Below are 11,006 nucleotides of genomic sequence, written 5' to 3'. Positions count from 1 at the left end.
GGAAACAACCTCTCTATCTCATAACGAGGCTGGGGTAAGGTCTGCGTACTCTCTACCCTCTCCAGATCTCATTGTGATTACACTGGTATGTTGCTGTTGTATACAATTACTAGAGAGCCATGATAACTCAACAAAACAGCAGTGAAGAAATTTATTATAGCAATACATTGGAGAACCAAGTACACGAGGTGATGTCTAATACACAACTAATTTAAAATTTATTCTGTAAACTGATAGCTGATGCATCACCAAGTAGCAATAATAATTCATTAGAAGGTAGATATAGATATATATATGTTTATATTTTATAATATTTTTGTCTAAGAGAGCTGAATGTCTGTCTCAATAGTGATCCCAGCTTTCCATTCAGCAGGGATTACAGCCTTATCAGACTCCACCCATTTGGTTTCAGCACCAGCACTTGTGAGGAACCTCACTTTAAGTTCACCACTTGGTGGGTTCGATAGGTCGAATACAGCTCCATAAGCTCTCCTCATTGATATCCATTCTTTTGTTTCCTCCTGCATCAACATATAGTGGTAAATCATGTTTGCCAAGATAGGCTTCCAACATCACAAAATATTTGAAGTAGGCGACGTTAGAATTTTTAGTTTATGAATTATGATTGAACAATGTAATGTATTTAGTAGATGTTGAATTCATTTAACTTCTTCGGGTATTTTTAGACGAACCTCGAAGACTTCGACAGAGAGAATGTCAGTGGCACCACCTTGGTTCATAACAAGAATAGCAAGGTAGTTAGGGTGCTTGCTATGTTCTTGGACTTTAACCATGAGATTTCCTCCACCATATTTGCAAGAAACTCTACGATATTCTACTTCAACCACTCCTTTAGCAAACAAGTGCTGAGCCATATTAGGCTGCTTTGCCATTTTAGCATAGCCACGGGAGCTTAGAATGAAGTCTGTTCCATGCCCTTCTCCATTATCAGTCACAACTACTTTTGTGCCCTCATCACTGCACAAATCCTTGTCCTTGCACCTTACCTGTAAATTTTACTTTTGTTAATCAGTATTTTGACTACTTTAACTAATTTTCATTAAAGGTGTAATGAGTTTTTACACTATCAGATAATATGTTTTATTTTAAGTTTTATAAAAGTTATGTTGGGTTAAATAAAAAAGATACTCTTAAGTCTTAACATGGTGTGATATTATCCATTTTGGGTCTAAGTCTGCACAGTTTTCCTCAAAAGGTCCACACCATTAAAAGATCCTACAGTTATATGTAGTTTTTCAATTTTTTCAGCTATCAATATGAAACTTTGTTCACATACCCTACAAATATATATATTTAGTGTAAACAAATTAATTACACTTCTATAATATATATATTTAAGTTAAATTCAAGTGCATTTGACTTGATGACATATGACTTTTTCTTTGGGTGCAACTTATGAAAGAAACAAGGATCTAGAATACCTGGTAGCAAGCTCCACAGGCAGCTCCATTTTTGTAAAGGCGCTTGGAGGCAGTGCAAACATCGCCACTATTCACATCTTTGCCATAGTCTCCGTAGCCACATGCTCCACCTGATTTAAATTATAAGCAGTTAAATGTTAAAATGAGATATTACACGTGTCATATATTCTTATCAGTTTAATATTTGATATGTAAACTATCAGAACGCACTATATTAACTCATTTTTTTAAGGAGAATGTCCGTTAGGGTAGCTTGCTATCCGGCCTTTGCGCGTTGCTTAGGCATTGCACTAGTACAGCCCAGGCTTGGCACACCCGTTGTATACAAAAAAAAAGTATATATTCATGAATTTAGCTACACTTTTATTTCATTTTACGTTACACGAGTCGTTTCGAAAGTAGTCATGATATTAATCAAGTTGATAATATTTAGAAATAAAGTTTTGGCTTGGAGGAGTGAGAAGTCACATGAAAACTTAATATATGTTGAGATCAACGTAATCTAATTCTTTTTAGTTAAAAGCAGGGAACTATATATGTAACAAAATTAGGAGATCATGACACATAAATTTAAATGACTTTTAATCAGGGATTTCGAGTTTGAGTCCTGAGTATGAAGAAAATCTTATTGGAAGCGTCACTTCCAAATTGGCCGGGCTCTAATGTAGCCTTCGGACACCGGGCGAAAATTAAAAAAAAAAACATAAATTTAAATAAAATTTGACATTTTGGAAGGTGTGAAAAAGAGCATACTTGGTGTCCCCATGCCATCTGGGGTGCTGTAATAGGAAACTCTTGAAACATAATTATTGCTGTAGCATAGTGAAGGCAAGAGCAAAACAATGAAAAGAAAAGTGTTTTTGAGAAAAACCATTTTTTTGTCTTATAGAATTATATATATTACAATGAGAAAAGTAGTGAATGTGATATTGTACAAAGAATTTCTATGAATTTATAGGTGTGCGCTAAATAGTAATATTGACGTTTTCTGCCACATTTCTACTTCCACTATGGAAAGTGGAAACCAGATGTAAACGAAAGAAAAGTTAGTAACAAAATTAACTTGATGACACACAATTACACTAATCATTCATTGAACATCCTAATAATTAAACCTAGAAAGAACCAAAATATATGATGTTTACTCCTTCCAGATTTTTCATCAAGATGTAAAGAAAAATCGTTGTCCGACATTCCTAACGATCAAATATAAGGAGGTCCAAGTCATCTTACGATGACATGCTATTAATAGTTCTCGAATTACGGAAACCATCCAAAGAAAAGAATCTAAGAAATAACATGTACAATTGTAGAATATTCAACAATAAAACCTCGACTTCAGTTATGTGTATAGATATATTTGGTCACCTCTTATAATTAAACATGTTGTAATCTAGGGAACCATAAAAAGAAATTAACTGACTTCCGCATGCACCTCTAAACATCGGACGAATTATCGATTGTCTGAGTTGCATTGGGAACACTCTTATGATATATATTACTCACATATGCGGATCATAAGTTAAAGTTTATGTATTCCTACGACAATATTAGGTTAATATACGATCATAATTAAATTTATAATTAAATATTTATATAAAATTAATGATTTTTTTAATATACACATTAACACTATCAAGTTCATGAGAATATTTTCTTCTGGATATTCATCAAGCATTTTGCTTCGATAAGTGAAAAAAAGTATATTAAGTTGATTTGATCAGTTTTAATTGTGTTCCATCTTATATACAAACAAGAAGCTTAACTAAGAGTATACGATTATCCTTTTACATTCACGAAAAATATAAAATAAAAGAATGTTTCATCTCATTGCTTGTTACATATATATTAGTCCCATTAATTGGTATTATTCAATATTTCTGTTAGTAGTTATGTATTATTTTGACATTCTAAATGATATACAAAAGGAGAAGAGAATCGTGGTATCACCTTACATGAGGTTTATTCATGTGGTTGCTCACTAATTTAGTTACAGAGATAATTACCATTTTTGTACTTCAAATAACACAACCGGATCCGTGGCGCAATGGTAGCGCGTCTGACTCCAGATCAGAAGGTTGCGTGTTCGATTCACGTCGGGTTCAATCTCCCGAATTAATATCCGGTCACCTTTTTTTGCAGTTTTATGCACTTAACATAGCTACAATTTGTACTAATTATCATTCAAAAATAACCTTTAACCGTAGTTACATATCTCCTTTAATTTTTTCCTCTCTCTCGCCTTTCTCCACCTCTTTGTGAAATCTTTCTTACCTCTCTTCTCCTTGTCTAATCTCTCTCGCTTCGCTTATACAATCACAAATTACACAAATACAAATATTAACAGTCGTTTATACAAATACAAATGATAACAATCATCGATTATACAAATACAAATTCCAATCTTTCTTCGCTTCTTTCTATCCCATCTTTCTCGATTATACAAACACAAATTATATAAATACTAATGTTAATAGTCGTTTATACAAACACAAATGATAACAAACAGTTATACAAATTATATGTGTCAATTATATAGATTTCTTTAGTGATACAAATACAAATACACATGTATTCGTTGATACAAACATTGATACAATTGATGACAATAAATTAAACATACACAAATACAAATTGATATGATTGTATACAACTTATTCATTGATACAAATTGTATTTCGCTAATGCAATTGTATTTATTGACACATATACATACTAATTATATATATATATATATACACACAAATACATTTATTGATACATATGTGTTCTAGTAATATATATACAATTATCTGACAGATATACAAATACAATTCGCATCTCTCCACTCTCTCGCTCGTCTCTCTCCTCCCTCTTCCATTCTTGCTCACCTCTCTCTTCCCTCTTACATGTAGCTACGAATCATAATTAGCAAACTGTAGCTATGAAGGTTAATTAAGTTTATTTTAGTGGTTATTTGTGAAATTTTCTCTAATTTTTTTTAATAAGAAAAAAGTTTTTAAAAAGTCAAACTTAAGTATGGATGACAATGGGCAGGGTGGGTGTGGAGCCATTTTAAGGTTGTGCAAGGTGGATTGAAGTGAGCTTTTTAAAAACTAATGTAGGGCGGGGCGAGTTGTTGGTCTATGCGATTTTATGCGGATTCAAACTTAATTTTAACTTTTTACATGTTATAAGAGTGATAGCACATTATTTATCAAGATAATTTCTTTAAAGTCATTTAAATATTTTAGTAAATGAAAATGGTTAAATCAAAACTAATACGATTTCTTACATGCTTCCCAATTAACCTCTAAAAAATAAAATTTTAAGTCATTATTTATAAATTAATAGAACTTAATGAGAAAATGAATTTAATTTTATGAATTTTATTTTTAGTATCAAACTTAATTTAAAAAGAGAAATAATCAAAAAATTATGCGGAGCAGGGTGGGCGGATTGAAAAGGAAAAAAATTATTATGCGAAGCGGGTTAAATTTTTACGGTTAAGCTCAATCTGCTCCGCCCCATTGCCATCCCTAAACTAAAGTAACTTTTAAGTTTAAAAAATGAAAAGTAGGAGATTTTTAAGTCATTTTAATTAAACTTATTTTAAGTTATTTTTAACTTTGTCAAACGTTCACTAAAGTTAAAAGTAACTCAAAAATAAATTTGACTACTTTTAAGTAAAAAATTACTTATTATTGTTTTTCTCCTTTGTCAGTGGTCGAAATAATAACAGAACTGTAATATATTGTTTTTTTTTCCTCTCGGACAGAACAAAAGACAAAAGGAAAAAGATTGAAAAAAAAGGACCGGATATGAATTTCGGGGAATTGAACCCGACTTGAATCGAACACGCAACCTTCTGATCTGGAGTCAGACGCGCTACCATTGCGCCACGGATCCGGTTGTTGTAGAAACACTTTTTGTTATATTTAATAACCATTATCAGATAAGATCGATAACAATGTCCATTTAGGATATGCCATCTTGCCTCAATCAAACAATTGAGACCAAATATTCCATCCCCTGTCAATACGTCCTCATTCAAGCAACATCTTACACCAATAATCTATAGGTGGAAAAAAAGTTGTTTTTATACCATGTCAACTATGACACATCAAGAATCAATAAAGCACTTCAACACTTGCACATTAGTGATTGTGACAAACCACATAATGTTAACAATCTCAAATATTGGAGCAGTACGAGGCAACGAAAAGGGAAGAAAGAATATCTGAGAAACAACACAAGGACTTCAGATTACCTAGCTAGCACTATCTACTAAAGTCTAGTCAATTTAAGTATCTATCAAGTCATGTTGGTAAAGCTCAAGTTTGGTCCAGAGTTCTTAAGTTTCTATATCAATTATTATAAATGTATATAACATCTAGTATTAGAGAACCCAAATTATTGATCGGATGATTCATATATATGCATATGAGAGGAAATGGATTGCGAGGATGCATTTAGCTAACCCCAAGTAATTTGGATTAAGATGATGTTTTAGTTGTCAAGTCAAGAATAGGGGAGGATTTACCTCTTTAAATCGGATAATGTTCGGTGCCTCAATGATTTATGATCACAAAAATGATCATTTATATGTATTGTTATGCAACAACAATAGCAAAAATGATCATTTAAATATTATGCAACAACAATAAGCCCTCGACTTAAAAGAAATATTATCGAAGCAAAATTGCATAAATAATATAACAAAAAAGAATGACTACTAAAATATCCCGTCACCTCTCCCACATAAAAGATAAAAAAAAAAAAAGAAATGTTTAAAATTAATCGCTAGAAGGAGGGCTTGAACCTCCGACCTTGTGGTTAACAGCCACACGCTCTAACCAACTGAGCTATTCCAGCTGTGTTAACAGATTGAACAATTATTATAAATGAATCAAATAAACTAGGAGAAAATGTTGGGATCATTAAATCAAGAAAAAAGTTCTAAAAATATTAAAAGAGCGGAGAAGGGGGGAAATGTCACATGAACACCAATTCAATTCTGTGCCAAAATATTCTATCTAAAAGCATGAAAATCTATGCAATGACCAATTATAGTCAGTTCACTAATCTTCTAAAATAAGTTTATTTTGAAGTGTTCTTTCTAAAAATATGTTTTGGAAAAGTATTTTTTTTTTTACCAAGAAATTTAAAAAAAAAAATTGAGCTACAATTAATGTTTAACCAAGATTTTAAAAAGTGTTTCTATAAGTGTATTTTCCTCAAAAGTGCTTTTCAATCAAGTATTTTTGAGAGAATAATACTTTTTTTAGCTTGTGAAAATTATTTTCTACTACTCCCCCAACATTTATTTTCTCCCCCCAAAAACTTGATTATATATATCACTTTTAAAAAATGACATATTTAGAAGGTCGGCCAAAGTAATTATATTTTGCTTGTTAAATGTTTAAAAAAAATATACTCTTGTCTTGTATCAAAATGTATATTTTTTATAAATTATATATTTTATTTACTATTATTTTAATAAACAACTATAAATGGTAGTTTTTCCAATATTTTTCTCCAATATTAATGGCTAAGACCTTAGAATAAAAAGATAGGATGAAAAATTATTTCACATGTGAAAACGTACAAGGGTAATCAGAGGAACATTGTTCCATCATAGTCTCCGACAACGTTACAAAGGATAAAGATTGCAATATTTTTTAGAAACGAATTTCTTTTTTAACTCGTGGTCGTAAATATATTTCATCTAATAATATTTACTATATGAATTAATATAGTTACAGTTTTTTTAAAATTTAAGATTTTAGATGTATCATAATTCATTACATGTTGTGACTATTAAAAATGTTATTGATAAAAAAAACAGCGAGAAAACTAAATTTAGAATATGTCATTTTTTTCTTAATAAATTAATTAATAATAAAAAAAAATAGTGTCATATACAATTGAATGAATGTTGTTATTCTCTTATGAGTCTTCCAGCACCAGCAATTTGAAGAACTAAACGGAATCATGATGAATAGTGAAGTTAAGTAATTGGTAATTTTTTATTTTTTTTATATATATATATATATATAATGATAGTTAAGAAAATAAAAAAGACAAATTTAACGTTGCTCTTCAATATAATCTATGTCCACATGCTAGCGGATGAGAGCAAATTACTATTACAATTAGTTTACAAAAAAAGAGTTTGAAATTAAACTCTAATCCCATTTTAAGAGAATACCTAGCAATTACACTCCAAACAAAAGGTTCATGCAAAGTATTTTTCAGTACTAACTCAATGAAATATAGAGCACTTTATATTACAAAATATACTCAAAATGAGTTTCTTACAATTTTTTGGGGAAGAAGACCAATATTTATAGAGAAAAGTCTTTACTCCCAAGTAAAATAAAAAGTATTAAGAAAAATACTTTTAATTTTTTTGGCTTCAAGTTAGAATGATGCCTAATTTAAACGATAGACACGTGACATGAGTTAGAATTTAAAGTTAAAGATTCAATTAATATAATCATAGTTTGAATAATAAATACGTCTTTATCATTCTTAGAACTTTCCTATCATTCCTCTTTTTTGGTTGAACTTTTTCTTTCCATATGTGTTTGTTAAATTTTGTATTTTTGATTCCGTTTTTCTGAAGCTGAACAAAATTCAAACAGATTAAAAAAATAATTAAAAAAAATCGAAGAACTTTACAAAAAATTTTTTTAAAAAAAATCTGTCCAGACACTTTATATTTCTAACGTAGTTAATTAATTACTTAAAAGGAAAAGGAGTATTTAAAGGTAACTACTTTTAGGGGTACGTATTCAAGGCGATACGATACAAAGGCGAATTAGCTCAAGTAACTTGGTTATATTAAGTCACCTTCATGAATCATGATAGGTGTTTCAATATTAACGAGTTCCTATGACAATATCATTAATATGTCTAAGAATTAAATTCTTAATTTATCTTAAAGACAACGTACACATAATGATCATATTGTCAACACTTTTCAAGTGCCAAAGAAAGAATTATAGAGCTTATGTAACATGATCGTTTAAAGGAATTACAATTCAAGTAAGTTGGTTATATTGAGTGACCTTTATGGTAGATGTTTCAACATTAACGAGTTCAGAAGCATTAAGACAATACCATTAGTATGTCTAAGAAATTTTTAATTTGTCTTAGAAAAAACGTATATGTATCTAATGATATTGTCAACACTTTTCAAGTGTCAAAGAAAGAATAATGGAGGCCATATGTAACATGACCGTTTAAAGGAATTGTAGCTCAAGTAAGTTGGTTACATTGAGTAACCTTCATGACATATGCTTCAACATTAACAAGTTCAGAATTGCATTAAGACAACACCATTAATATGTCTAAGAAATTCTTAATTTGTTTTAAAGACAACGTATATGTATTTAACGATACTATCAACACTTTTCAAGTGCCAAAAAAAGAATTATAGAGCTTATGTAATACGGTCTTTTAAAGGAATTATAGGATCACGTTATAAGTTGGTTACATTGAGTGATCTTCATGGTAGATGTTTCAATATTAGCAAATTTAGAAGCATTAAGGCAATACCATTAATATGTCTTAATTTGTCTTAGAAACAACAAACATATGTCTAATGATATGATCAACACTTTTCAATTGGCAAAAAAGAAATTATAGAGCTTATGTAACACAGACGTTTAAAGAAATTTATAAGTTAAACGTAATATACCTAATCTAAATTATTACTACGTGGGGCATATAAAACGGCTAATTGGACACACTAATTGATGTTAATAGTGGTACTAAATGAAAATTTGATCAAAATTGTTTTTACTCTATGGTTCCACTTCCTTTTCACAATAGTTAAAATATTACTAGACTCTAATTTCGAAGAACATGCAATATAAGATAATTACGACTTTAATGAAAATAAGTTATAATTATGTGATCATTTATGAAATTTACACTCACAAAATAATATTTACGTTATGCGTTGAAACTTCTTTGAATTATGGATTAATTCCATGAAATAAAATTTCCTACTACAAAAATTTATATAACTTATTGTACTCTTACATTCCATTTTATATGAATTAGTTTGACTTGTCATAGAGTTTAAAAAAGAAAGATTTTTGAAATTTTGTTCTAAAATAAGTGATAAATATTTGTGTGATTATAAATTATTTCATTAAAGGTAAAATAAATATTTTAAAGATAAATTGTTATTTAATATAGATACGCGTCATTCTTTTTTAGAGTAAACCATATAAAGTGGGACATAAAGAGTATTATTTAGGGAAAATTATGTGTATAAACAAACATATACTAGTTAATTAGTTAACATAGCTATAGTTTGCCTTAATTACAATTCCTGACTTACTTTTAGCTATAATTACGCGACTCGGTTTTTTAGTTTTGTATAATTCGAAATTTGTATAATATAATTTGTATAACTGTTTACACTTTTAATATTTGCAATTGTATAAATTTGTTATTTCAAGTTTATACAAAAATAACTAAATTATACAAATGTACCCGCGAATTATACAAATCTGCGAATTATACAAATCCGTGAATAATACAAGCGAGACAACTTAAATTATAGTTACAACTCGTAAATATGCAAATGATAACTATGAAGCATAATTAAATTTATTATAATGGCTATTTGCGAAAGCTCCCTATTATTTACCTGCATATCCCCACCTAACTATCCTAATAGATTACCATAATCTTAATGTTTTAAATTATATTAAATGCAAAAAAAAAAAAACGGTTTTTTCCTAGCATAGTCAAGTGTATTTGCTTCTTGTGTTGATTTTTTTTTGTAGAAAATAAAAAATATATTTAAATTTTATGATTTTAAATTAAAGATATCAAAATACTATTTAATTTTATAATATTTAATCTTAATATCATAGATAAAATTGAAATTAATGAATTTTAAGAAAAAAACAAAAAAGCATTCTTCTTTAAACAAAATTAAAACATAAAATGGTCAAACAAATTAAAACGGAGTAATAAATGAAATATTGAAATTAATGAATTGTAAAAAAAAATAAAAAATGGTCAAACAAATTAAAACGGAGTAATCAAAGAAATATTGAAATTAATGAATTGTAAAAAAATAAAAATGGTCAAACAAATTAAAACAAAGTAATCAAGAAATATTGAAATTAATGAATTGTAAAAAAAAACAAAATATCATTCTTTTCTAATAAATGAAATCAAACTAAAAATAGTCAAACAAATTAAAACTAAAGAAATATTCTTGACCCATAAAATATTCTTTTCTTCTAGTGTTAAGTTTCCTTTATTCCACGCTCCTAAGAAACGCGTGTACTCACTCACCCTACAACTTTTATTTTCCCCCCAATTTCTGAAATTTGACCTCTCTTTAACTTCACTTGTCTGTTGCTTAGCACCTTTAGAAACTTCATGTACAAGTATGATTTTGTGTGTGTATATATACATACACTCCTCTGAAGCTCACTTCTGAGCTGCTGTATACTCAGCTTCTTCTCGGAATTCTCCGTTTGTCTGTTCGGTTTGACGTAATTAGTTTCTCAATTCTTCTGCATTGTTACGCCCGTTTGGTGCTTGCATTCT

At 29.3% G+C, this 11,006-nt stretch overlaps 1 protein-coding gene and 4 non-coding genes across 5 annotated transcripts; 2 read left to right on the top strand and 3 right to left on the bottom strand.

The window, feature by feature from the left end:
- Positions 1-124: 124 nt before the first annotated feature.
- Positions 125-2,361, bottom strand: LOC125874020 (expansin-like B1). Its single transcript, XM_049554826.1, has 4 exons — positions 2,196-2,361; positions 1,443-1,552; positions 693-1,007; positions 125-521 (listed from the first exon to the last, which is right to left on the bottom strand). The coding sequence occupies exons 1-4, from the start codon at positions 2,314-2,316 to the stop codon at positions 321-323; spliced, it is 747 nt and encodes a 248-aa protein (XP_049410783.1). The 5' UTR covers positions 2,317-2,361; the 3' UTR covers positions 125-320.
- LOC125875328 (U2 spliceosomal RNA) lies at positions 1,576-1,762 on the top strand. The gene has a single exon (XR_007447395.1). It is a non-coding gene; the product is annotated as a U2 spliceosomal RNA (small nuclear RNA).
- A 1,114-nt stretch (positions 2,362-3,475) lies between the features above and the next one.
- TRNAW-CCA (transfer RNA tryptophan (anticodon CCA)) lies at positions 3,476-3,547 on the top strand. The gene has a single exon. It is a non-coding gene; the product is annotated as a tRNA-Trp (tRNA).
- A 1,711-nt stretch (positions 3,548-5,258) lies between these two features.
- Positions 5,259-5,330, bottom strand: TRNAW-CCA (transfer RNA tryptophan (anticodon CCA)). Its single transcript has one exon. It is a non-coding gene; the product is annotated as a tRNA-Trp (tRNA).
- An 892-nt stretch (positions 5,331-6,222) lies between these two features.
- Positions 6,223-6,296, bottom strand: TRNAN-GUU (transfer RNA asparagine (anticodon GUU)). The gene has a single exon. It is a non-coding gene; the product is annotated as a tRNA-Asn (tRNA).
- Between the last annotated feature and the right edge of the window lie 4,710 nt (positions 6,297-11,006).

The sequence above is a fragment of the Solanum stenotomum genome, chromosome 8 (genome assembly GCF_019186545.1).
Source record: "Solanum stenotomum isolate F172 chromosome 8, ASM1918654v1, whole genome shotgun sequence".
NCBI lineage: Eukaryota > Viridiplantae > Streptophyta > Magnoliopsida > Solanales > Solanaceae > Solanum > Solanum stenotomum.
Note: the sequence above shows the minus strand (reverse complement) of the source record. Positions and strands in the feature narration are given on the sequence as shown.

Excerpts from the sequence above, each read along its gene's own strand:
- LOC125874020 (XM_049554826.1), bottom strand. The coding sequence starts at position 2,316 with ATGGTTTTTCTCAAAAACACTTTTCTTTTCATTGTTTTGCTCTTGCCT. Across the intron at positions 1,008-1,442 it reads CCTGTGGAGCTTGCTACCAG|GTAAGGTGCAAGGACAAGGA; the intron begins GTATTCTAGATC and ends TAAAATTTACAG. Across the intron at positions 522-692 it reads TCTCTGTCGAAGTCTTCGAG|GAGGAAACAAAAGAATGGAT; the intron begins GTTCGTCTAAAA and ends ATGTTGATGCAG.